Here is a 27351-nt window from a genome sequence, read left to right as displayed (position 1 = left end):
TCATACGATTTTTATATCATTTCTGAATTGGTGAAGAAAGTTACTAAATTACTTACGTGCGCAATATTGACAAAATCATTTTCTCCCAATGTATCCAAAAGAGATTTTACTGCAACTTTAATTAACTGAAGTGCCTGGCCGTGTACGCTACCACTTCTGCAATAGTGGAAATTGAAAGTGTCATTTACTAAAGAAGAACATACACGATTTGTAAATTGTCTAAAAGTAGAAATTTTTTCTAATTGTCTATCAAACAAGACACAATGTCACTTTGACATAAGGGCTACTATTTGGGACCAATTATGCAGGGAGTTGAGTAGCGAGATGTCTATTAACATTACACTTGAACTTCTGCATGTCAGTAAAGTTAGGGAGGCAGGGATCAGATAGGGAATTCCAAAGGCAGAAGGAAGAAACTATTTGAGTAAAAGCTTTCCAACATCTATGGATCTCTACAGTGTAGGGGTGGGATTTTGCTGCTTTAAAACAAATGATAAAAAAATATATATTTTTTACTTTTGCTCATTCCAAGCAAAGGCATACTGCTACTGGAACTTAAGAGGTTACTGTGGTAGAACCTAGATTTACAGAGGTGCAGCCTAAATGACGAGCTGGGCAGCAAGATGTTTGTTCACATGACATTTAAATTTCTGCATGTAAGTACGGCTGGGAAACAAGGAACAGGAAAGGGAGTTCCAAAAGCAAGCAGAGGAAAGAAGCTACTAGAGTAGAAAACCTTCTGGCATCGAGACATCTCTCAGGTGAAGGGGTGTGATTTTGTTGCTAGTTGGGTGGGTTGGGAATATTTTCATTAAGGATGGGGGTACACCTATTGGAGCACATTCCATGGAAGTACTTGTAAAAACAAGCACAAGAATGCAATACTGCAGCGATGTGACAGGGCTTGTAGCTTAGCAGACACCAACTGAATAAGATTCCTTGAATTTTAATTTCTTCTTAAGACTCCTAAAGCTTAAGCCTTTAAATTTTAGACATTTTCTAGAATCAAGATCATGTAATAGATTTTGATTAAAACTGGAATATGGATTCTAGACATAAGGTTTAGTGACATTACATATTGATTTCAATCTTTGTAAAGAGACATAAAGGTGGTGCAAAACTGTTTGGGAAATTAATTTTACCTGTCCTGTGACAGATTCTCTTCTCGTCGATATATCTATAAAAGTGAGAATGTGTGTGAAGACAACTCTCAACCTATATACTCAACAAATTTTTTCTACAGACTTGAAATTTTGTATATAGAATATTCAGACATGTGGAAAACTTTTAATCAGTTTTCATCTGAAAAAAAAGGGCTGCTGAGGAGGTCAAAGTTGAAAAATTGTTACGTGGGAGGCCACCGGATTTTTATCCGTTTTCAACTGTTTCATGACTGCACATGCATGGTTGTAAAACTTCCTTATGTTAAGTAAGTTTGAAAACACTCTTTGAAAGTCATGTCAAGCTTGTGTAATGGTTATCGTACTTGACTCACTGTTTTTAGGTTTAGGTTTCGATCCCAGCTCAAGTGTTTTATTTTATTTTTTTTTTTTTACTTACAAGAAATGAACTGTTTAGGAAAAAACCATAAAACTCGCATGCACATGTCTCAGTTTCTTTTAATTTGTTTTTAAAGGAATTTAATGTAACATTTAATACGTACGGTATTTCTATTTATAATAAAGAATTCTGTATTAATTAAAATATAATATTTATTCATATTTTATGACCAGGCAACGCTGAGCGGCCTGCTAGTATATCTAGAAAAATGAGAATGTGTGTGCGACTGAGGACAATTCTCAACCTACAGACTTGAAATTTGGTATATAGGGTATTCAAACATGTGAAAGAATTTTTAATCTGTTTCCAAAAAAAAAAGGAATTGCTAAGAGGTGAAAATTGAAAACTTGGTACGTGGCTGATTGGATTTTTATCCGTTTTCAACTGTTCCACGACAGATGCATAGTCGTGAAACATGATAACTTCCTGATGTTAAGAATAAATAGGTTTGAAAACACTTATAAAGATCGTGGAAAGTTGATCATACTTGACTCACTTTCTTTAGGTTTTGTTTCAATCTAAGCTTGCATTTTTTTTTTTTTTACTTACAAGAAGTGAAGTGCTTAGAAAAAAACATATTCGCATGCACATATCTCAGTTTCTTTCGTTTTTATTTTTACTTCATTTTATAAAAAGAAGTTAATGTTACATTTAATGTTTACAGTATTTCTGTTTATAATAAATAAGATTTCTGCATTATAATATTTATATAATATTTACGCATAAGATTTCTGCATTATAATATTTATATAATATTTACGCATATTTTACAACCAGGCAATGCCGGGTGGCCTGTTAGTATATCTATAAAAGTGAGAATATGTGTGCATATGAGGACAACTCTAAATCTATATACTCAACAAATCTTTGATCTACAGACTTGAATTTTGGTATATAGGGTATTCAGACACGTGGAAAATTTTTTTAATCAGTTTTCATCTGGAAAAAAGGGCTGTTAAGAGGTAAAAAATTGAAAAATTGGTACTTGGGAGTCATCGGATTTTTATCTGTGTTTTTCATCTGTTTAATGACTATGCATGTGAGAATTGTTCACATGACAGCTTCTTTATGTTGAGAATGAGTAGGTTTGAAAACACTTTTTAAATATCAAGTCAAGCTGACTTAATAGTTATCGTACTTGACTTGCTGTCTTTAGGTTTTGATCTCAACCTGAGTATTTTGTGAACAGTTTAGAAAAAACATACTACTCGCATGCACATGTCTCAGTTTTTTATTCAATAATTTGTTTGTAAATAATGAATTAAATTTCTGCTTTTTATTCAATAATTTGTTTGCAAATAATGAATTAAATTTTTGCTTTTTTTTATTCAATAATTTCTAAATAATGAATTAAATTTCTGCTTTTTATTCAATAATTTGTTTGAAAATAATTGATTGATTGATTGATTGATTGATTGATTGATTGGTTTTACGGCATATCAACCTATGTGGTCATTTAATGCCGGAGTCCTTTTTTTTTTTTTTTTTAACTTTTTTATTGGGAGGGGGGGAATGACTTTTTCAGCCTTTCCTCCCTTTTTTTATAAAATTGAACTAAGAAATTAAATGTTGTATTTATACATGGATGTGTATATTTGGGTGACTTTAAATTTCCTTAAATTTTCTTACATAAATTTACTTTCCTTAGGTATGCTAGAATATTTGCTGAGTTGACCTTTTCAAAAAGGTCTTCCATATTGCTTTCTGTATAATATAATTTTCTAGTTGGGGCAAGGTCATCACACCCAACTAGGATATGTTTTACTGTGAGTGTCTCCTGGCATGGGATGCACTCTGGCGCCGATTCTCCATTTAGTATATAAGAATGAGTAAAGTTGGTGTGCCCTATGCGCAGCCGAGTCAGTATCACATCTTCTCGGCGTGATCTCTTGATGTCCGGACATCGTTCCTTAAGTTCAGGTTTGATTGAGTATAATTTGTTGCCCTCTTGCTGACTCCACCGCAGTTGCCATTTTTCCTGTATGTATGCTTTTATCTGGGGTCTAAGATCAGTATGTGGAATCTTAAAATTGTCAGTTGGAAGGTGAGAAGATCTTTTTGCAGCTGTATCTGCCCTGTCATTGCCTTTGATCCCCACATGGCTGGGGATCCAGACAAGAATAATGTTTTTAGTAGTTGAAAGGATATTGATTTTTTCTATTAATTTTGTTGTTAGTGGATTTTCTTGTTTTTGATTTTGTATAGATAATAGGACTGATAGAGAATCTGTGAGAATGATGAAGTTTTTGGTGGTTTCCTCTGAAATTATGTTGAGTGCTAGATCGATAGCTATAGTCTCTGCAGTGAATATAGATGCTTCATTTTGAAGATTTCTCTTCATTGTGGTTTTATGGTACGTTGCTGCACATCCAGTGTGATTGTTGCTTTTAGACCCGTCTGTGTAGATAAAGGTGTAGTCTGAATATTGTAATTTTAAATGTTGAAGTTCGTCGTGGTATTCAATAGGGTTTGTGGTAGTTTGGACTTTTTGTTTAGGTTGAGTTTTATTTCAACTTGTTTCATGGTCCATGGGGGTGTTTTAGGCAGTATGAAGTTGTAAATGCTGGAGATTGGAATTTTCGATTCTTCAATGCTTTCCTTCATTCGGAGCCCGAACGTTTTGATAGTTTTTCTTCTCATGTTAAAGAGTTCTTCATATTTAGGATAGAAGGTACATTGGTATGCAGGGTTGTTTGGGCAAGACTTCAGTTTCAGTAAATATTGAAGGGCTAACTTTTCTCGCCTTAGATCTAGTGGGGGTTCGTGTGCTTCCGTGTATAGACTGTTCACGGGGGAAGTTCTGTATGCTCCTAGTGCCAATCTTAGGCCAGTATGGTGAATAGGGTCTAGGCTTTTTATATATGATGTTCGGGTTGATCCATATATGAAACAACCGTAGTCTAGCTTTGAGCGGACTAGTGCTCTGTAAAGTTTAAGGAGTGTTTCCCTGTCTGCACCCCAATCGGTATGTGCTACCACTCTCAAAAGATTTACAGCTTTGTTACATTTTTTTTTTCAGATAGTTTATGTGTGGGATGAATGTTAACTTTTTGTCAAATAAAATCCCTAAGAATTTGTACTGGTCAGTAACGGGTATGGGCGTTCCTTCCATGGTTAGGACAGGATCATTATGCATGTTCTTTAGTTTGCAGAAATGCATGCATTTCGTTTTTCTTTTGGAGAATCTAAATCCATTCTCTTCCGTCTATCTCATTACTTTGTTTAAGCACAATTGAAGCTTCCTTTCTATTATAGATATATATCTAGATCTACAGCATATTAGGAAGTCATCCACATATAGGGAGCAATCTACCCCAGGGTTAAGGTTTTTTACAATGTTGTTAATTCGGATACTGAACAGGGTCACTGACAGTATACTCCCTTGAGGTACTCCATTCTCTTGTTCTTTCAAGTCCGAGAGAGCTGTGCCAACCTTTATTCTGAACCGTCTATTTTTTAAAAAATTTTCAATAAAAATTGGCATTCTGCCTTTTAGTCCAAGCGCCTTCAGATCCCTTGTAACACCGTACTTCCACACAGTATCGTAGGCTTTTTCCATGTCAAAAAACACTGCTGTTAAATGTTCCTTCCTTACAAAGGCTTCTCTGATGAAGGTTTCAAGTCTGACTATGTGGTCTATTGAACTTCGGTTTTTCCTGAATCCTGTTTGAAATTCTGTAATAAGATTCTCTGTTTCCAGGAACCAGATTAGTCTTTTGTTTATAATCCTTTCCATGGTCTTACAAATGCAGCTTGTTAGAGCTATTGGCCTGAAATTCAATGGATCTGAGACGTTACTTGATTGGGATTGGATGTTTGAGTTTTCAGATTTGGGGATTGGTATTATTGTGGCCTCTTTCCAGGTCTCGGGTACGTTTCCACTGGACCATATAATATTGAAAATTTCAAGTAGGTATTTCATTGAGGCTTCTGGAAGTTTTTTGAGGATTTCATATGGAATTTCATCGGGCCCTGTAGCTGTGTCATGGGATTTGGTTAGCGATTCTTTTAATTCAGGCAAGGTAAGAGGTTGGTTGTATTTTTCAGTATTTTGTGATTTAAATAGAATTTTCTTTTTCTCTTCCTTTTCTCTAATCTTTTTGAATTTCTCTGTTTGTCTGTCACATGATGAAATTTTTGATAAATTATCTGCCAGGTTATTGGAAATGTCTTTTTGATCGGTGTATATTTTGTTGCCTTTAGAGATGTGGGATATTGGTGTACTACTACACTTTCCTTCTATTTTCCTCATCATGTTCCAAACTGTTTTCGCCTTGGTATTCACATTAATTTTGGATATATAATTTCTCCAGGTTGTTCTTTTGGATTCCTTTATGATTCGTCTGGCTTTTGCTCTGTTGTTTTTGAAGAAATCCAGATTTTCGCTTGTTGGATACTTTTCGAATTTTCTCAAGGCAGCTCGTCGAGCTCTGATGGCTTTTCTGCATTCTTTTGTGAACCAAGGTTTGTTGTGATTGTTGGTTTTGGTTGTTTTCGGTATGGTATTATTTGCTATGTTTGTGAGTGTTTTAATGAAGTAGTTCAAATGGTCATCTTCATCATTCTTTTCGATAATTAATTGGTTTTTGCACTGTTCCTGGAAGTCTTCCCAATCCGCTTTATGTAGGTTCCATTTGGGTGTTTTTTGTTCAGTGCTAGTACTTAGACTTTCCAGGATGATTGGGAAATGATCACTCCCACAGGTGTCATTGTGTACTTTCCAGTCATAGTCCATATATATGGAAGGATCACATAAGGTAAGGTCAATGGCGGTGAAAGTACCTGTTGCTGGGTACATATAGGTGTAGTTTTGATTATTAAGGAGGCATAGATTATTTTTATTTATTATGTTTTCTATTTCTTTTCCTTTTTTATTTGTTTCTTTACTTCCCCATATTACATTGTGACTGTTGAGATCTCCTAGTAGAAAAAAGGGTTTAGGGAGTTGTTTTATTAATTGAGTTATCTCAGTTTCGTTGATTGTATCTTTTGGAGGGATGTATATTGAGCAAAGTGTTATAGTTCTATGTAGAGTCACTGAAACTGCAATTGCTTGCAAGTTTGTGTTTATATTTATTTGTCTTTGAGGGACTTCATTCTTCACAAGTATTGATGTGCCTCCAGAAGCTCTGTCCGTATCTTTATTTATGTAGTTGTAAGATGTGTAGTGTTTTATGTTGATGGTATTATTTTCTTTCAGAAAGGTCTCCTGTAGACAGACAAGTGCTGGGCTCATATTTGTTATTAATAATGTGAGTTCATTTTGGTTTGCTTTTATCCCTCTGATATTCCATTGTAATATTTTGTTCATCATTTGGAATTGTGTTCAACTTCCATCGTCTCCAATCCCTCAAATCTATTTTCTGTCGGAGTCCCTGTTCGAGATATAGATCGGGATCTTTCTTTTCCTGTTTTTGTTTGTTTTTTTTTTTTGTCTGGGGGGATTTTTGATTCTTTTCTGGCTTGTGATGTGTTTGATGGTTGTTCGGTTGTTTTTGTAGAAATGGTTTGTGGTTTTGTTTCTTTTTGTGGTTCAGTAGTGTCTTTACTTAATATTATCCTTGGATTGGTTGCAGACATTGCACTATTCATTTTCCTCATTTCTTCTAATAGTTCTTTCATTTCCTTTATTAGTTTGCTTAGGACATCAATTTTCTTGTCAGTTGTATCCGTTACATGTATATGACCATTTTGATTGTTGATTGGATTAGTTTTTTTTGTTGCATCTGCATATGTTTTAGTTTCGATGATTTTCCTGGCCTCTGGGTAGGATATATTCTTTATATGTTTTAGTTTGGTCACTTCTTTTTCTCTTTTCCATATTTCGCAATATCTAGAGCCAGCGCCATGGTTTCCCAGGCAGTTGGCACACTTGAAATCTTTTCTGCAGTCAATGTGTGGGCCGCTTTCTCCACATCTTCCACACACTGGTAATCGTGTGCACCGATCTTGATGGTGTCCAAACTTCTGGCACTTGAAGCATTGGAGGGGGTTTGGAATATAAATTTCTACATTTATTTTCATATATCCGACTTTCACTTCTTTGGGTATGGTGAGGGAATCGAAAGTTGGTATATATGTATCGGTATCGATTTTCTCACCGTTTTTTTTAATTTGAACTCTGCGAACATCTAACACATTCTGTTTCTGTAAGTTTGTCCGGATTTCCTCCAAGGGACAAAGTGCAAGTTCGTGGCTTTTCACTACTCCTTTGCAGGTATTTAGGGTTGGATGTCTGTAGCATTTGACTTTGATGTTTTCAAATAATTTTAGTTTCAATATTTCTTTAGTTTGTTCTTCGTTATGGGTTTCTATTAGTAGGCTGCCGTTAAATTGTTTTTTAATAGACTTTGGTTTTAGAGTTTTAAGATTTTTTTCAATTTTAAAAGGTGATAGTTTGCTCAAAGGAGTTTCCTCCATTGATTCTATTACTACGAATGTTGAGTTCCTTGGTTTTATCGTCTCTTCGTCAGAGCTACTGATGTCAGAGACATCAGAGTGGGTTCTTTTTGGGGGGTTGGGGGGTTTTTGGGAGGAATAAGCCATATATTTTGTTTTCTTTTTTCGTCATCTTTGTTCCCCACCCACCTCGGAGTCCTATTTGGGAAGAGCCTGGGGGAAACCCATTCGCCCAGCCTCTACAGGGATACAATGATGATATAACCGACTTTGGTGGTATCATAATGATTATCTGTTCTCTCTTGATATTGCTATGGGATCTGTAGCAATCCTGAGGGGTTTACAGCCTCGTCATCGATATTCACACCTAATCGATTGACCCTCAGCCACCGCTTTCCATCATATATTAGGGAGTAGGGTTATTTGTGGGAGAGGGGGGATGTGTTGTATTAGTAGTGGGTTTTTGGAATGGGCAATATATGGTGGGGCTTGGCGTGACTGGCCGATTGGTCGGATCGGGCCTCTTCGACCGCCCGTCTAATCGAAGTAAGGGCCAAAGTAATGTGTTGCGGTGCCTAAACTTCTATGTATCCTGGTTTAGGTTCGCTCAATCACCAGGATCACGTCCTAAGACTTTACGGGTAGCAACCCACGGCTAACTGGTTGCCCCATTGAGGGATTTTTACCCTCTGCAGGGGGACAGTCGGTTTGTTCTCATGCCCTACCGACAAGGCAAAAAAATAAATAAATAAATAGATAATTTAATAGAATATATTTGTTTTCTTTTTCTTTCTTTTTTTGTTGTTTCTTTTCCTTTTTAAAATCTGTTTCTATTTAACCCATAGTTGGGACCCTAACAGGTACTACCACTCCGGGTCAGGGTGGACCTGGGAGCAATGGCAATTAAGAGGTGGCTCCACACTCCCCAAGCCCGTAAGCTGGACCTCACCATCGGATGTAGTTTAAGGTCATATCCAGGACCGGGAGTAAGGTAGGAAAAAATAAAATAAAAAGGGGGGGGGGAATAGGCTGTTGTTTTTGTTTTTGGTTTTGCAGAACATAATTAAGTTTTACAAAAAAGATCAGAAAACAAAAAAACGTCAATGTAGGTGCATTTCGTCTCAGGAAGCCACAGGGCAGCCTGATCTGGTAGCACCAGGAAAATAATTAAATTTCTGCTTTTTATTCAATAATTTGTTTGTAAATAATCAATTAAATTTCTGCTTTTTATTCCATAATTTGTTTGTAAATAATAAATCAAATTTCTGCTTTTTTTATTCAATAATTTGTTTGAAAATAATTAAATTTCTGCTTTTTATTCAATAATTTGTAAATAATCAATTAAATTTCTGCTTTTTATTCAATAATTTGTTTGTAAATTATCAATTTAATTTCTGCTTTTTTTATTCAATAATTTGTTTGAAAATAATCAATTAAATTTCTGCTTCTTAGTCAATAGTTTTTTTTTTGCATATAATGAATTAAATATTCTTTAAACCAGAAAAATTTTGAATTTTTTTATGAAAAGTGAAAAATAAAAATGATATATTCTTTGTCAAAAATTTCCTTTTTCCCAATCTTATACTTACGTATCAATAATAATCATCATATCTTTTGGTGAACTGGCACCTTGCGTATACCTGAAACAGAAAACAAATGTCAGAGTTTAAAATCATTTAAAACACTATGCAAGAATTAAGACCTTTTGTACTAAAATTAATTGCAAGATGAAAAACTTTGTAATCAGGAGAGTATCCTTTTTATCCAATTATACGTGGTGACCCAACAAAAAGTGCCCCCCACAGAAAACGTTTGTAATATCTATAATTGGGGAGTTGGTTTAATAATATTTAATTATATGGGGTGACCCAACAAGAATGCCACCCATGAAACCGTCAGAAAAGCAATCAAGGAATGGGGACTGAAACTGAGACGTGGTGCCTCCTGATGATGGTGTAGTGTTGGAACTAGTAATGGAGCTGTTAGTTGTGAAGCACAAAAAACGATCACGTGTTACTCAAATTCCTGTATCAAATACGGTTGGATTGCAGAAATGATTGAATTTTATTAATGCTTCCATGAGCAATACTTTTTGGTCACTCCTTGGTTATCTTATAAAAAACAAAGGAAATGAAAGACTGGCTATTTTAATTAAAAGAAAACATTCAAATTTAATCAATGACTAGCAGGGTGACCCGACGTTGATGGGATTCAATGATGATCAACGAATGTTTCACACTCCCATATTTTGATTGTAATCAAAATCAATAAAATAGCCCATTTGTTTTATTCAAATAGATTGATTGCCTGCTCTAATTGGGAACCCATCACAATGCATCTGGAGGAGGTTTCACATGCCTTTCACATTGACTAAGATCACAATACATTGTAGTCTACATTGCACTGTAGAGAAACTACTGTTGATTTTATGAAATTATTTTTATATATAATGGCGTGCATTAAAGTTAAAAATGCAAAAGTCAAGTATCATGCTTCACTTTTGCTCTAAACAGAAACATTCCTTTTAAGCGCACTGCTGTCATATCAAAGAATCTATTGTTGATTTGTTGAGCCTTTCGGTTTGTGAGGTAATAAAACTTCCCAAATGTACTTGTGATGTTAGGCTGCATAAAATGCTAACTTTGGTCAAAATCGCCTGTTCCTTCTTTCATCAGGTTATTTTGATTATTGATACTTATCAAAGCCATTCCAACATAAAACTTAAGAACACTGCCAGGCACATAAAGTACCTTTGTGTGAAATTCCATAAAAATTGACCCAGCCGTTTTGGAGTTCATAGGGAACGAACTCACAGAAACAGTTCTTTTTATATAATAGTAGAGATTATGCATGGAGGTCTGCTTTTTCCTGTATGAATAGAGAACAGATCATGTGATGACAGAGTAGCGTATCATTATCAACCACTCCAGTCATACCAATTTTGTTGATATGTGTTTAAGATAAAATCTCTGGAGTATATTTCCTTACTACTCCACCAATATAAGGAAGTCCACCTCTTATTATACCGATGTATAACAATCTTGACATATTTGTATAGTTGGTGCATTGTTTTTAAATTTAAAAGTTATATATATATTTTTTGGATTTTACCGTCATTGGATAATTTACCTTTCACCAGACTATCCATTCACGTGAAATCACCTTTTTCTTCACCATATTCCCTCTGCTTCACTTTTTGTTATCAAGTAAGATCTTTGACTTACTTGCAGTTTCATCAAATACTTTTCTATGCGAAATCCGATCACGCATTTTGCTAATTCTTATCCTCTGATGAGAAGGAAAGTATTTCTTCGAAACTCCGCGGATTAAGGACAGATGAAATATGTTTTTAACTCTTTTTCAAAGTGTTTTTTAGCATGTTTTATTAACTATTTGCTCTTTATATATATATATATATATATATATATATATATATATATATATATATGTCTTGGAAGTTTTTTAACCTTTAAAACTATACAAAAAAACCCTATTTCATTTTTATATTTTTTATCATTCATTAGAAAACTATTTAGTCAGTAAGTCATTTAATCACTTGCAATCACTGGATCAACTTTCTCTCTCGAATTCACTATAGTACTAATGGTAATTTAAGGGATCATCAGTTGTTTACCATGAAGCACTGTTTCGGGGATTTAAAAACAAAACAGTATATTAAATCATGGCTCCTCAGCAGTGTTGATCAATATATATATGTGTGTGTTTAAGAAAGATTTTATAGTTTGTTTGAATCATTGTGTGAAGTGTGAGACGGCTTTGTTTGAGGACTATGGCAATGCAGTATATGGAAATGATGTATGTAGTAAAATAAATAACAATGACATTATTGGAGGAATTTCAATATTTTTCAATTACACACATTTATTTAGCATGTATAGGGAACGGTTTACACTTCCTATCCTCCCTTGAAGAAGAGATATATTCTTGAAATTTTGAGGACGTCCGCACATCTACCATCTTGTGCAACACTATGTTTGAAAATAAATGTGTGTGATTGAAAATTATTGAAATTCCACCAATATTATTATTATTGTTACTTATTTTACTACATACATCATTTCCATATACTGCATTGCCATAGTCCTCAAACAAAGTCGTCTCATATCAATGTTATATTTATAAGCAAAGTTTTTAGTATTCTTTCTTGAAGCTTTTAAAATGTTAATTAAACATAATTTTTTGAGTAAAATTACAGTTTATAAGCCAAAGTTGGATGTGGTACTTCACTTGTGCTCCTAAAGCAAAGATTAACAATATTTTTTGGAGAAGCCACTAATCTACGAAAAAACCATTTCGTTGTTTAAAAAATATTATTACTGTATTTTCAACAACATTTTAAGAGGACACAAAAATAATACTAAGGAGGCCTCCAGAGGTTTGGTTCAAAGATATTTAGTGCCGGCTCGTCCTCATTTTATGTTTTTATTCAAGTAAAATGTATTTATTTATTGTTTAAAAAAATAAATGATGTGAAAGGGTTTGAAATATCAACTTGATCTTTCACCATTAACAACAAAATTACAAATTAATATTCATTGATTTTAGGTAATGTTTTAGAAAACTGAACAAAATTTATATATCTAAATGCAGATTTCATTAACTAATCTTCTTTCCTAAAATTGCCCACTGTTCCTCTGATGTGCTTCCCGGCTGACTACAATATGGTAACCTTCAAGTCCAATATAAACAAATTCTTGTTGAGCCGTCTCCTTAATCAAATTCTACCCAATTTACACCTGTAATGATTACTACACTACCACCTTACATTCATTGGCCCTTATCCTCGAGTAGCCTTCGGGCCTGAATAAGTGGTGATATATCTGCCTTGTAATTATATGACCAAACAATTTTAATTTCATGAAATAAACTTACACACTTTCGTTTGTTTTATGTCATATGTGAAAGAACATTACTTTTAAAAAATTAGTGATAGTTTTATGACAGCACATGTTAATTAATAATTCAATAACCAAATGATAATAATTAAATTTAACTGTCAAAATTTGATGCTATTTAAAAAAAACTGGTAATTAAAAAAACAAAAAGGAAATGTAAATGAAAGTAAAAAAAAAAAACTTCTGTGCTACGTTGAGTTTGGAAAAATATTTAAACATCTATATATTAATACGATAGCGTGTGTGTTATTTCCTGTGTCACGCTTACATCCGGATCGTTTGTTATGTACTTACATTTCTTGTCATAAATAATTTTATCAAGAATTCTTCATAAGTGTTGGTTTCAGTTTCGATTATGGCTGAAGGAACTCAAGTTATATATATATATATATATATATATATATATATATATATATATATATATATATATATATTCATAAGTTTTTATTTCGATTTCAATTCAAGCTAATACACTCAAGTCATATGGATATATTTTTTTTTTCTGAAATCGCAACTTTATAATATATAAAAATCGATAGAACATTAACTCTATAATAATGTACAGAAAATCTGCAAGAATTAAAATATCATATTTAAGTGTACTTTACACTGGGCTTTGGTAGGCATTCGTACTAGCTTAGATAAATACTTTTGCAGTTTTAACAAAAAAACCTATGATGATATCAGAGCATTTCCATTTACATTGAACAGCTACAAAATGCCAACATCAATATATTACATATGAATAAGTCCCCTGAGGAATTTCCACAGGCCCCGCTAGTAAGTAACTAATCTACTAATGCTGAGAGTTTTATTGTGTAATTTGAGCATGATATATGAATATACAAACCATGGTCGCCTTCGCACATCAAATAGATCAACACTCCCATGCTTTTTCCATCGACTTGCTGCAAAATACATAAAAATACTTTTAAGAAAAAAAAAAATAAAATAAAAAACAAAAAAAAAACAAAACAATACTCATTCGATAATTAATTTAATAACAAATGAATGCATATTGGTATTAAATCTTTTGGTTGAAATTAAGGGGAGATAATCAAATAACTGTTTAACATGCATGAATTATTTGGACTTGTCAATCTCTAAAATATAATATCAATAATTTTGTCTGAAGTTTCGGAATAAGGAATTAGTGTAGTCTTTCTTTTAAACCTTCACTCACAGCTCTGGTGTTCCATAGAATCGACAGTTTAACAAAATAAAAATGGTTTTGGAAGAAATTCATCATTTCGAGGAAACCATGTATATTGCTACAGTCAATTAGAGACAGTCACTCCAGGGCACTTATTCCTAAAAATATATATAAAAAAATCGCATTTGCACTTTCCATTTCAATATCTTCTTAATACCCTTTAAACTTAAGCATTGTTTTAGTCCAAATTGGAATAAGGATTCTAGATATACAGTTTTATATACATAGAAGTGGTGCAAAATAGTTCTGTTTAGAAAATTAATTTTATTCGTCTTGGGACGGGTATCCTTCTAGACTATATATGTATAAAAGTGTGTGTGTGTGTGTGTAAGAGGACACTTCTCAACCTATATACTAAACAATTTTTTTTATCTACAGCCTTGAAATTTGGAATATAGAGGGATCAGACATTAGGTAAACTTTTTAATCTGTTTTCATCAAGAAAAAAGAGCTGCTAAGGAATCAAAATGAAAAATTGGTACGTGGGGGGGGGGTAGTCAGCTTTTTATCTGTTTGTCGACTGTTTCATGAATGAGCATGTGAAGTCTGAAATCGTGACAGCTTCTTTATGTTAAGAATAAGTAGGTTTAGAAAACACAAGTTAAACATTGTGTCAAGCTGGTTTAATGGTTATCGTACTTGATTAAATGTTTTTAGGTTTTAATCTCTGCTAGAGTATTTTTTTTTTTTTTTTACTAACAAGTGAATTGTTTATAAAAAAAAAACATAATCCTTGCATTCACAGTCTCATAAGAGTCTCAGTCTCTTTCCATTTTTTTTACTTCATTTTTTTCAAAAGGAATTTAACGTTACATTTAATACCTACGGTATTTCTATTTATAACAAATAAGAATTCTGCATTAATTAAAATAAAATATTTATGCATATTTTACGACTGGGTAATGCCGGGCGGCCTGCTAGCATTAAACAAAAATAAACATTTAATAGCTTTTTAATAAAGAAAAAGGCAAGTTGCCCAACAAATTCAAGTCACTCTGAACAATACCATACGTCTTATGGGCTAATCACGTCATCAGCATATGGATTTAACATGTCTAAACATGGACTTACTTCCTAATAATAATATAAGCCTTGTCAGTCTCACAACTTTCCTACTCCAACCTACATAAGTTTGGCCATAATAAAATTTTCCTCTATTTATTATTGTTTTTTTGAATCCTTTGAGATGAGGATTCATAATTTGTGCATTCATTCTATTTTGCAAACTGTTATCCTCATCTTCATAGTTGTTGTTGTTGTTTCAGCCAACATCCTCTGGCTTTCGTCAGGTGATTAACCACAACAGGATAGGAATGCTGAGTCTTGTAACTGTATCTCCAGTAATTACTGCCTTTCATAGGTGTTATCTAATCACGTATTGGCCAACTAATCCTTTGGCCTGCTTGGGTAAGATTGAAACTGCTATCTTCACACAATGCTCACCTGGAAACTGTAGAGACAACGCCTCTATCCACTGTACCAGGAACCCACCCAATATATGTTACCGTAACATTCATTGGGTGGGTTTCTAACAGTATTGTATTTTAAGTTATTATCGAGACTTCAAATATTTAGGTGTCAAATCGTGGCCATTTTTTGTTGTTCTCACATAACACTAGACACTACTTGTTTTTCAAAACGAACAAATATTTTAAAGTAAGTAAAACCACTAAAAACTTATTCAGCTAGGTAGAAGAGTAACTTTTGCCTTTGATAACATTTATTTGTTATATATTTGCTTTTTGACAACTTTTTCGTATCAATGTGTATTGTTAAAACAAACCCCCAAAAATATAGCTAAAAAAATTTTCTCATCAACTTTAACAGTATGGTTCAATCACTTACATGATAAACTTCAATCACTTTATCGATCCATTTTTCAGCAATAAAAAAAATGCTAACATCACGTATTCCATTTTCGTGTCCAATCCAAGAGAATTGATATCTTGTATTATTTCACACAATCTATCTGTTATAGAATCCATGACATGAATAGCGTGATTAGTGCGGGATGTCTTTGAGTGTGATGGGGGTCAAAAGGTTAAGACTCATTGCTCTGACCTATTGTGAATGCATTGGGTTCAGGTATATCCGGTCGGAGACCACCCTTAAAACAGCCCATCCCAAATATAAAAAGGAAGGAGCACAGGTGCTTAGACAGAGTTCAGTTCAAGTTTGAGAGTCTACAGTTTTCAGTTATTCTGAGAAGATGAGAGACTTCTTGTGGAGGCGACAAAAGGTAATGATGTATGGCAGATGGATTGATAGAGAAATTCATTACCCTCCTTCTAAGGATAAGCAGAGAACAGTGGCGTGACTTTGACCATGAAATAAATAAAGTTCCAATGGTCCAGAGGAATGAAACCTGTATTTGTTTTTATGCATGACAGAGTTTTTGTTCCACGAATCAACGTCGGGACACAAACCACTTGAGGACACAGCAAGAGATGTGAAGAAGACATCAAAAGTATGTACTGCTTTTATTTTATAAACCCCTCCAAAAAAGCTGATATACCATAAAGTGAACATTTGACACAATATAAGCAGTACCCCCCCCTCCGCAACATTTTCACTTAAGAAACTAAACTATTTCACCAGACCTTCCTTGCAAGCCCACAACATTCAAACTGCACAGCCTGAAGTGCGACAAGTTTTCTTTGGAAGTTGTTTCCTTAGTTGATGCAAAACTTTTATAGGCCAGCTGCCCTTTCTGATACCAATCCACTGATAGGATAAAAATATTTTTATCAAAACACCATCTTTCAATGACTACCTGCTTAAAGTTAAAGAGCATTCTGAAATGAAGTGGCACTCACCCCAAATAGGTTAACTGGCTTCCTCCCGAGGAGGAAGTTTCATGGGAATATGAAGTTTACAAGCAGTCCTCAGCCACTTGTATATCCCTACCAGGGGAGATGACAATGTTAGGTTTTTACAGTTCTTGCATAACGGTGTCAATATCCTCCTATATACAGCGCCTAGTATTCCCAAATGGTCACTCGTCTGGTACTGACCCGGCTGAACATTACTTAACTTCAGTGATCTAATGAGAATCAGTGTGTCAACATGATTATGCCATATATTTAAAGAGTGTTCTGCCATTTTGGATGTAAAACAGGTGACTTTGTTGGTATGGTCACATTGAAAGAATGGATAGCAGTTTGGAGCTAGTAGATATAAAGCAGTTAAAATATCAGTCAATTGGCAGAAGAAAGCCAAAGAAAACATGGAAGGAAGTGATAAGGATAGATTTGAGAGAAAGAAGGATAAATAAAGACCTGGCCAGAGATATGATTTTCAAAAATAAACTTTAGAAAATAATTTCCTGACATTATTGACGTCTAATTCCAGTATATTCTTTCGATGAGCAATAGTTTTGTATATGGACTTTATGAAACACACTTCAAAGAAAATAATGAATTCAAACTCTTCAAAAAACGAGTACATATTTGCAGCCAAATGTACATTATATATATATTTCTTAGTTTCAATAATGCATCAAAGAGAGAGAGAGAGAGAGAGAGAGAGAGAGAGAGAGAGAGAGAGAGAGAGAAATAAACTTACCTGGATATGTTCTCATAAATCCACTCTGGCTACCAAAGTACTGCCATAATAGTTTTTCATTTCTTTTGTAATTAGTTTCAAAAACTGCATCCAACTCTGCCGACCATCGCAATCCATTCAATATGTCTATATCTGAAAGAAGCAAATGGGCAACATTGATTATTACAGAAAAAAAAAAAAAAAAAATGGTCACACTTTGGAAATCAAGTCATCGTATTTCACACCTGCAGTGATTGATATGAAATTGGATGAAAATGAAAATGACACAATTTTGGCCGCTCAATAGTTTCATTAACTGACAAAAAATGTACCCCTTTTTTTTTAGTCATAAAGTTGATAAAAGAACAAACCGTTGCTGCAATTAAAATAGAAAAGAAAAAAAAATACATATTCTGAATGAATGCTTCTTAAATGAAGGGAGCATCAACTAAGGTGAAAAGCTATGTGATATGTACAAGGGCAGAATATTACTGGGGAATTATTCAAAATGGGGAAAGTGTTAAGCAAACCTGACATCACCCGGGAAGAAATGTGACTGAACGATTGTTCCTATTTACAATGCCTCCCCACGGGACAGAGTTAGACACCAGGGTCGTTTTTTAACGTGGAGAAAAGGAACAAAAATAAAAATTGTCTCAGTCGTGAAGGATTTCTCCTCCACTGACAGAGAACAAGAAATTGAAGTGGAGCATCTGAAGAACAGATACTACACTGTGATCTTGTCCTGAAGGCCAAACATCATCGACTGAACGATTGTTTTAATGAATTAAAAAATTAGTTATGAAACTTTAGGAACTTTTTTCTTCTTATGCCAAAAGTAAAATATATATAATGTTTGATTTTAAAATAGAAATTGTGATGCCTCTGTTTAATCTCAAGAGACAATGGATACCCCTGTAAGAGGTGCTGCACATGTAAATGTGAGGCAAGTGTTGTGCAATCTCTAACCACACCTTTCCGTAATCAGCACTGTTTGAGTCCAGTGGCAAGAAGAAGTGCTAAACGACTGGAAACAATGCCGAGATAAGCGGAGAGTACATACAAAACCTGGAATTCCCAAATGGTCACCCATTTTAGTACTGACCAGGCTCAACATTGCTTAACTTCGGTGATCTAATGGGAACTGGTGTGTCAGCATGAAATATGCCGTATATAAAACAGCGTCTCTATTTGATTGGTCAGTTCCTATCGCCAGTGTCTATAAGTAGTGCCTTCCAATTTTCTTTTATCATATCCTTCATTATATCAAAAATACTGCAACAATATATTTCAGTTTGGACAAAAGTGGTACAATTATATTGTGGGGGTTTGTGTTTATTCCAGACGTCCATAAAACGAAAATATGTCACAAATTCTGACAAGGGTTTTGGATATTGTCCCTTATGAGCACGGCAACAATGTAGAATAGATGACAGTGTATATAATTAATTGAAAATGGATGATGTCGTAAGGGATGAAGGTTAGCAACTATATGAATATACTAAACCAGGTTTTTCTAAACTTCAGGATACCATAGACCCCCTAAGCGGGGCAAAAGGTTTTCACAGAGCACTAACAGGATAATTTCTAAAATAAATATGAAAAACATTAATTTCAAATTTTAACACTAACTAAATGGTTGAAGACATTATTGTTCGTGTTTGTGATTTTAACATTTTTTTGTGTTTGATTAATCCAAAATTGTCGCATTTTTGTTAATTTATTAGGTTGGTGCAAAAATAATGTCGTTTATATATACACACACACATACACATATATACACATATATATATACATACATATACACATATATACACATACATACACATACATATGATGATTGCAACGTCTTGTCAGACGAGTGCCACTCCCTCAGACATTTAAAATCCATGAGCCCAAATGTCTGAGGGAGTATCTATACAAATATGATGTTAAAGAGTCTTAGCTTTGTACGACAGCTAAGTCTCTCTCTCGGTTCAAAATGTTGAGATCCAGCAACAAGCAAGAGCAAGATAGCCAGCAACAAATTAAACTGCAGATCAGCTTAATGCGGGTACTGGTCTTCCGCTTTATGGTTTTTTTAAATCAGGGATTTGATTCTCCTAGAAAGGTTGCCTTCACCACGGCTTACGGGAGCCCTCTCCACCCCAATACACATATACACACACACAAATATACATGGTGCTAGTTGGCCGTTGACCCAGAAAAACACATACATATATATACATACATATACACATATATATGCATACATATACATATATACATACATATACATACATATATATATACATATATACATATACATACATATATATATACATATATACATATACATACATATATATATACATATATACATATACATACATATATATATACATATATACATATACATACATATATATATACATATATACATATACATACATATATATATACATATATACATATACATACATATATATATATACATATATACATATACATACATATATATATACATATATACATATATATACATATATATATACATATATACATATATACATATACATACATATATATATACATATATACATATATACATACATATATATATATATACATATATACATATATACATACGCATACATACATATATACATACACATACATACATATATACATACGCATACATACATATATACATACGCATACATACATATATACATACGCATACATACATATATACATACACATACATACATATATACATACACATACATACATATATACATACACATACATACATATATACATACACATACATACATATATACATACACATACATACATATATACATATATATATATATATACATACATACATACATATATATTTGAACGTCAAAAAACAACATTATTTTTGAACCAACCTAATATTTTTTATTTACTTTCTCATGAAACACCCTGAAACTCTTTACACTTGTAGTAATGTATCATATTTGTTTCTAGTCAAAAGAACAAATATCAAATATCTGCAGCCATTTACTTTTTCCATATAAAGCATTTGACCCTCTTTAAGAAAGGGTCTCTTCCAACCTCACTCACAGAACCCCGGGGCTCTGTGAAGCCTACTTTGGGAAACCCTGGACTAGACAGCTTATCACTGTTGGGTTGGGTTGACTCAAGAGTTTTATGAAAATACGATTTGCATAAGTTGAAATACAGTGTATAAATATGTTAAAACTATAACTTGACATTTTTAGCTGAAAAGAATAAGAAAAATAAAAAAACCAACAACTTAAAAATTTATATGAAAATATTACAAAAAAAAAATTATGTTATGTATTATGAAATGAATGCATTTCCTAACTTAAGTGGATTTCACTGAATTTAAAGATTTAATTCAATGTGACAATGCAAATTCAAATTTACATGTCAATCTTTTTAGTCAGAAATTTTACAAATATGTCTAATATATAATCTTGCTAATTTAGGCGATAAATATTCCTATAAATAAATATTCTTATAATTGAACATATTTAAGATTTTTGTAATTTTGAAAATTTTTTTAAAATTATAAATATATAATTTTGCTAATTTAGGCAATAAATATTCCTGTAAATAAATATTCTTATAATTGAACACATTTAAGATTTTTGTAATTTTGAAAGAAAAATTTAAATTATAAATATATAATTTTGCTAATTTAGACAATAAATATCTTATAAATAAATATTCATATAATTGAACAGATTTAAGATTTTGGGATTTAAAAAAACAAAAAATTTTTTTTTATTATAAATGATCCGAACATTATATTCTCTCATTTAACATCCATGCATAATTTTAGATCTATTGGCTGCACCTAATTTATGAATTCAAATTTATTTTTGCCTACAATATGTGAGATGTAGACAAAATACTTAATTGCAGAAAATTTGATTTATTAAATATAAGGTATGAATTAATAATTTTCTTTTTTTAAAACACAACTGTATTGAAGATAGATATGATAGATAGAATGACCAAGAAAAGATTTATCTTTTTCATATGTCCCGTGAAAGGAATATATTTGTTTGAAGTAACTGAGTGATTTTTGCTACTATTCAAGTAATAACCTAAGAGCCGCCTTACTGAACGAGTGTTTGTAGTCAGAGCTGATATATGATTAAGCATGATTGGCATATCTTTCAACGTCGCTCCCAATCTGTTCTATAAGTTGGTATTTATAGCTTAACCAACCAATTATATTCTTGTAGAAAAGAACCCGGATGTGCTCATATTAATTACATCACCTTTCTTGGTATCTATATATTTTTATCTCTTTTTCCAGTATCAATCGCTCTGTATTTGTTTCATGGATACCCAATATTGCCCAGGAAAAGTTCATTTTATATATCATAATACAATACGAAATTAAAAAAAAAACACGTTTAATTTCAGAAGAGTTTCTGATGAGAAGTTTATCTGTATAAATCCTGGAGATGAAACAGTTTTCGGTGGGTAGCTGATCAGTAGAAGTCTTGGACTTTAAAATTTTGCAGGCAAAAAGCAAAGGTCTTTCTTGTGTGGACACGAAAAATTATGTGTTGGAATTCTAAAAGATTCAATATTTTATGGAGCAATTCCGGTTTCTGATTGGCTGCTAGCAGTATGTGGCTCCATTTGATTGGTCAGTTCCTATCACCAGTGTCTATAAGGAGAACCTTCCAATTTTCTTTAATCATAGTCTCTACTTATATAAAAAAAAACGTATGGCAACAAAAACAATTCTTTTTACAAGATCAATGAAACATTATTTATGCAAAAACGAAGTTGAATAAAAACCTGATTAAAACATAAGATTTTAGTTTGCTGACTTTTGGTTCAATGTTAATTTAAACTATCCTATGATACTTGGCAGTCATCGGATTTTTATCTGTCAATTGTTTCATGACTGCGCATGCACAGTCATGAAACACAACAGCTTCTTTATGTTAAGAATAAGTAGGCTTGAAAACATTTTTTAGAGTTCGTGTCAAACTGGCCTAATGGTTATCGTATTTGATTCACTGTCTTTAGGTTTTTATCTCAGCTCGAGCATTATTTTTTTTTTTACTTACAAGAAGTAAACTGTTTCGAAAAAAAATAAAAACATAATAGTTGCATGCAAATGTCTCAGTTTCTTTCCGTTTTTTTTTTTACTTCATTTTTATAAGGTTTTAACGTTACATTCAATATCTAGAGTATTTCTGTTTACAATAAATAAGAATTTCGCCTTAATTAAAATATAATATTTATGAATGTTTTATGATCAGGCAATGACGGGCAGCCTGCTAGTATATTTATACAGTGATGATCATATTTATTGGCACGGTAAAATAAAAGTTAAATTTTGTCTAATAAATTCTAAAAAAGGGATTAAATTAAAGAAAATAACAAAGTATATTATGTATTTTTAACTGGCCTTTCCGATGCAGCAATTGGATTTTAGAAAAAATAAATAACAAAGGAACAACAAACATAATTGCAAAAAACCCTTGTTTTACCGTGCCAATAAATATGATCATCACTGTATATTAAGCAACCTTTTCCTAATGAATATAGAATGGGTATATCAATAATTAACAGCAATAATAAAAATGTGCTAAAATATATGAGATTAAAGCAAAAACTGAGTGATGACAAATCTATTCTTTGAAGTTGAGGAAAAATGTGTCACTGATAGATTCCAAATTATCGTTTTGCAATCTTAGCCTTAAAACGCATTTTGGACATCATTTTAAAATAACGTTTACAAAAATAAATATGTTCAATTCGAGACTTCATTTTAAATATTCAATTGCATGAATATATGCACACACACACACATAATGAATCATAAATACTCGAGATATTTCTATTATTATGACAAAATCTTTGTAAAGTAGATTATTATTTTTAACAAACAGTACCATTATTATTTGTAATTATTTTTTTTTTAATGTCACCTATATAAGAACTTCCACTGCTAACGATTACTAAGATTTTGATACTGTGCACTCTTCAACCTTTATCCTCGAGTGGCCTCTGGGCCTTGATAAGTAACTCCTATGTAATATATATATATATATATATATATATATATATATATATTAGTGACCTAGCAAGGCAACAAGGGAGACAACCAAGCAAAAAAAACTCAAGCAAAATTAATCCCAAAGCAGCAAAACTAAAGCTGTCTTTCCATGACACTATATATACAAATGTAGGCAAATTTGGGCATATTTTATTGGTTTGAAAATATAGTTTTTTTATCAATTGTCATAAAATTTTAACCATAGAATAGTATTATAATCTTCAGAACGCTTGCAAATTTTTCATGTAGTTTTGTCCCATAGAACCAAAGATCTAAGCATTTCAATATTCAATTTGGCTACGAGTATATATATATATATATATATATATATATATATATATATATATATATATATATATATATACACACTTATAATATTGTCAAAAAGGTGGTGCATATATATATATATATATATATATATATATATATATACACACACACTTATAAAATTGTCAAAAAGGTGGTGCATATATATATATATATATATATCACCTTTTTGGCAATTTTATAAGTTCGAAATCTCAATGACTATTTAACAATTTAGACCCTCTGTATAATCACTGTGTTTGCTAAAAGATGTACCAGCGACCTCCTTTTGCATTATGTTCTGCAGTCCTGAACGTGCTGCCTCAGAATTGTGGGAATGAACTTGTATCACTGAGACATTTTTGGAGTTCTATATTGTCTATCATGATGTTCCTAAGTTTTATGCATTTCCTAATTAGCTTAGTAGTCTCTGTCTATTGCTAACGGTTTTATGACCATGGCTTAATAATGGATTAAAAAAAAAAGCATAGGTGTAAGAGAGAACATCGATAATTCTCTCCTTAACAAAAATGAAAAAAAAAAAATTGTGAAAACATTTCTGAAATAGAATAACTTCTATACAAATTTACATGTGATAGGAGAATATTGAATTTACATGTAATAGGAGAATATTGAATTTACATGTAATAGGAGAATATTGAATTTACATGTGATAGGAGAATATTGAATTTACATGTGATAGGAGAATATTGAATTTACATGTGATAGGAGAATATTGAATTTACATGTGATAGGAGAATATTGAATTTACATGTAATAGGAGAATATTGAATTTACATGTGATAGGAGAATATTGAATTTACATGTGATAGGAGAATATTGAATTTACATGTAATAGGAGAATATTGAATTTACATGTGATAGGAGAATATTGAATTTACATGTAATAGGAGAATATTGAATTTACATGTAATAGGAGAATATTGAATTTACATGTGATAGGAGAATATTGAATTTACATGTAATAGGAGAATATTAAATTTACATGTAATAGGAGAATATTGAATTTACATGTGATAGGAGAATATTGAATTTACATGTGATAGGAGAATATTGAATTTACATGTGATAGGAGAATATTGAATTTACATGTGATAGGAGAATATTGAATTTACATGTAATAGGAGAATATTGAATTTACATGTGATAGGAGAATATTGAATTTACATGTAATAGGAGAATATTGAATTTACATGTAATAGGAGAATATTGAATTTACATGTGATAGGAGAATATTGAATTTACATGTAATAGGAGAATATTAAATTTACATGTAATAGGAGAATATTGAATTTACATGTGATAGGAGAATATTGAATTTACATGTAATAGGAGAATATTGAATTTACATGTAATAGGAGAATATTGAATTTACATGTGATAGGAGAATATTGAATTTACATGTGATAGGAGAATATTGAATTTACATGTGATAGGAGAATATTGAATTTACATGTAATAGGAGAATATTGAATTTACATGTGATAGGAGAATATTGAATTTACATGTAATAGGAGAATATTGAATTTACATGTAATAGGAGAATATTGAATTTACATGTGATAGGAGAATATTGAATTTACATGTAATAGGAGAATATTGAATTTACATGTAATAGGAGAATATTGAATTTACATGTGATAGGAGAATATTGAATTTACATGTAATAGGAGAATATTAAATTTACATGTAATAGGAGAATATTGAATTTACATGTGATAGGAGAATATTGAATTTACATGTAATAGGAGAATATTGAATTTACATGTAATAGGAGAATATTGAATTTACATGTGATAGGAGAATATTGAATTTACATGTAATAGGAGAATATTAAATTTACATGTAATAGGAGAATATTGAATTTACATGTGATAGGAGAATATTGAATTTACATGTGATAGGAGAATATTGAATTTACATGTAATAGGAGAATATTGAATTTACATGTAATAGGAGAATATCACGTTTAAACTAATCAGAGTTATTTTTACAAATATTTTGTGCAAAAGAATAATCAAAATCAGAATCAAGTCTTAAATGGAAAACATGGATCAAAGGAATTTTGAGACCGTGATTTTAATCAACAAGTCACCCTAACCATGTTTGAGTGTTTTTGCTTATTTACGCATCCTGATGTTTCACACGAACTTAAATGATTTTTCATATTGATTTAAAATTCATGAATACTTATTAATCCAGACAATACGAGGCGCCTTCAATAAATTTCCAGACTTTTCTGTATAGGCGTTGAAAATTGTCAGTCTCTTTAAAATTCAGTATGTTATTGCTATACATCTTATGAAATGACTGACCAATTTTTATGATTTCAGGTTCAAATCAACAGCTACAGCAGGAATTGGAATACACCCTACTAAAGCCTGATTGGCACAGCTGGTGAATTTCAAAAATGCAATCTGGACACGAGTTTTAAACTTGGAAAAAATGTCACAGAAACGTATGGAATGCTTCAGACTGCTTTTGGAACCATCTTTCATAAATTGAGCATCAACATTTTAGTGACATAAGAGATTCAAGGAATGCATGAGAGTCTGTGAGAGATGATGAGAGATGTGGGATGTCAGAACATCAGTGTTGATTGGTCAAATTTCATGGATAAGGACCGTCGTGTGTGTATAGAGATGATAAATGTACAGTTTGGTGCCAGTGTGGAAACTGTACACAAAATTATTCGCAAGGAACTGCAGATGCAAAAGATTTGCACAAAATTTGTCGCAATGGTTCTTAGAGAAGAGCATCTTGTCGCAGACTATTTGACTAAGATGAGCATCAAAACAATTCCTCACCCTCCCTATAGTCTAGGTCTTGCTCCCTGTGACTTTTGGTTATTACCTAAGCTCAAGGAAAACCTAACAGGCTATTGTTATGAGACAATTAAGGAGATGAAAGAGATTGTAATGAGGATCACTGACACACTCATACAACAGAACTTCTATGAGGTCTTCCAGAAGTTGTTGGAACGGTACAACAAGTGCATTGCAGCTGGAGGAGATTACTTTGAAGGGGACTAAAGTTTCATGTGTGTACTATCGAAAAAAAAAGGCTGGAAACTTATTTAAGGCACCTCGTAACTTAAAAATACTGTAAAAGAATTACAACAGTTTAAATGAAAGTCAACAGGAAAAGGAAAAAATTGTGGCCATAAAAATGGATGAGATATATAAATATTGCATACTAATGCGAAAACTTTTCAGTTTTTTTATCTGCCATATTTGCAAGACATCAAGGAACACTTGCATTCTAATAACCATTTAGCACCAAATTCGTGTGATGACCCTCCTCTGTCA

The 27351-nt window shown here is 32.3% G+C and overlaps 1 protein-coding gene and 1 pseudogene across 11 annotated transcripts in view; both read right to left on the bottom strand.

The window, feature by feature from the left end:
- LOC145277896 (voltage-dependent calcium channel subunit alpha-2/delta-2-like) overlaps positions 1–27351 on the bottom strand; it is a 445906-nt gene that overhangs the window by 159250 nt on the left and 259305 nt on the right. For all 11 annotated transcript variants that reach the window (XM_080129937.1, XM_080129974.1, XM_080129993.1 and 8 more), the window contains 4 exons: positions 17653–17784; positions 13726–13783; positions 9549–9599; positions 57–156 (listed from right to left, as the gene is read on the bottom strand). In XM_080129937.1, coding sequence (XP_079986063.1) covers positions 57–156; positions 9549–9599; positions 13726–13783; positions 17653–17784 — 341 coding nt within the window. The remainder of the gene's footprint in view (positions 1–56; positions 157–9548; positions 9600–13725; positions 13784–17652; positions 17785–27351) is intronic.
- On the bottom strand, positions 18688–18806 carry LOC145283858 (5S ribosomal RNA; annotated as a pseudogene).

Source organism: Euprymna scolopes, chromosome 1 (assembly GCF_053919585.1).
Source record: "Euprymna scolopes isolate OS-2025 chromosome 1, ASM5391958v1, whole genome shotgun sequence".
Classification (NCBI taxonomy): Eukaryota; Metazoa; Mollusca; class Cephalopoda; order Sepiida; family Sepiolidae; genus Euprymna; species Euprymna scolopes.
Note: the sequence above shows the minus strand (reverse complement) of the source record. Positions and strands in the feature narration are given on the sequence as shown.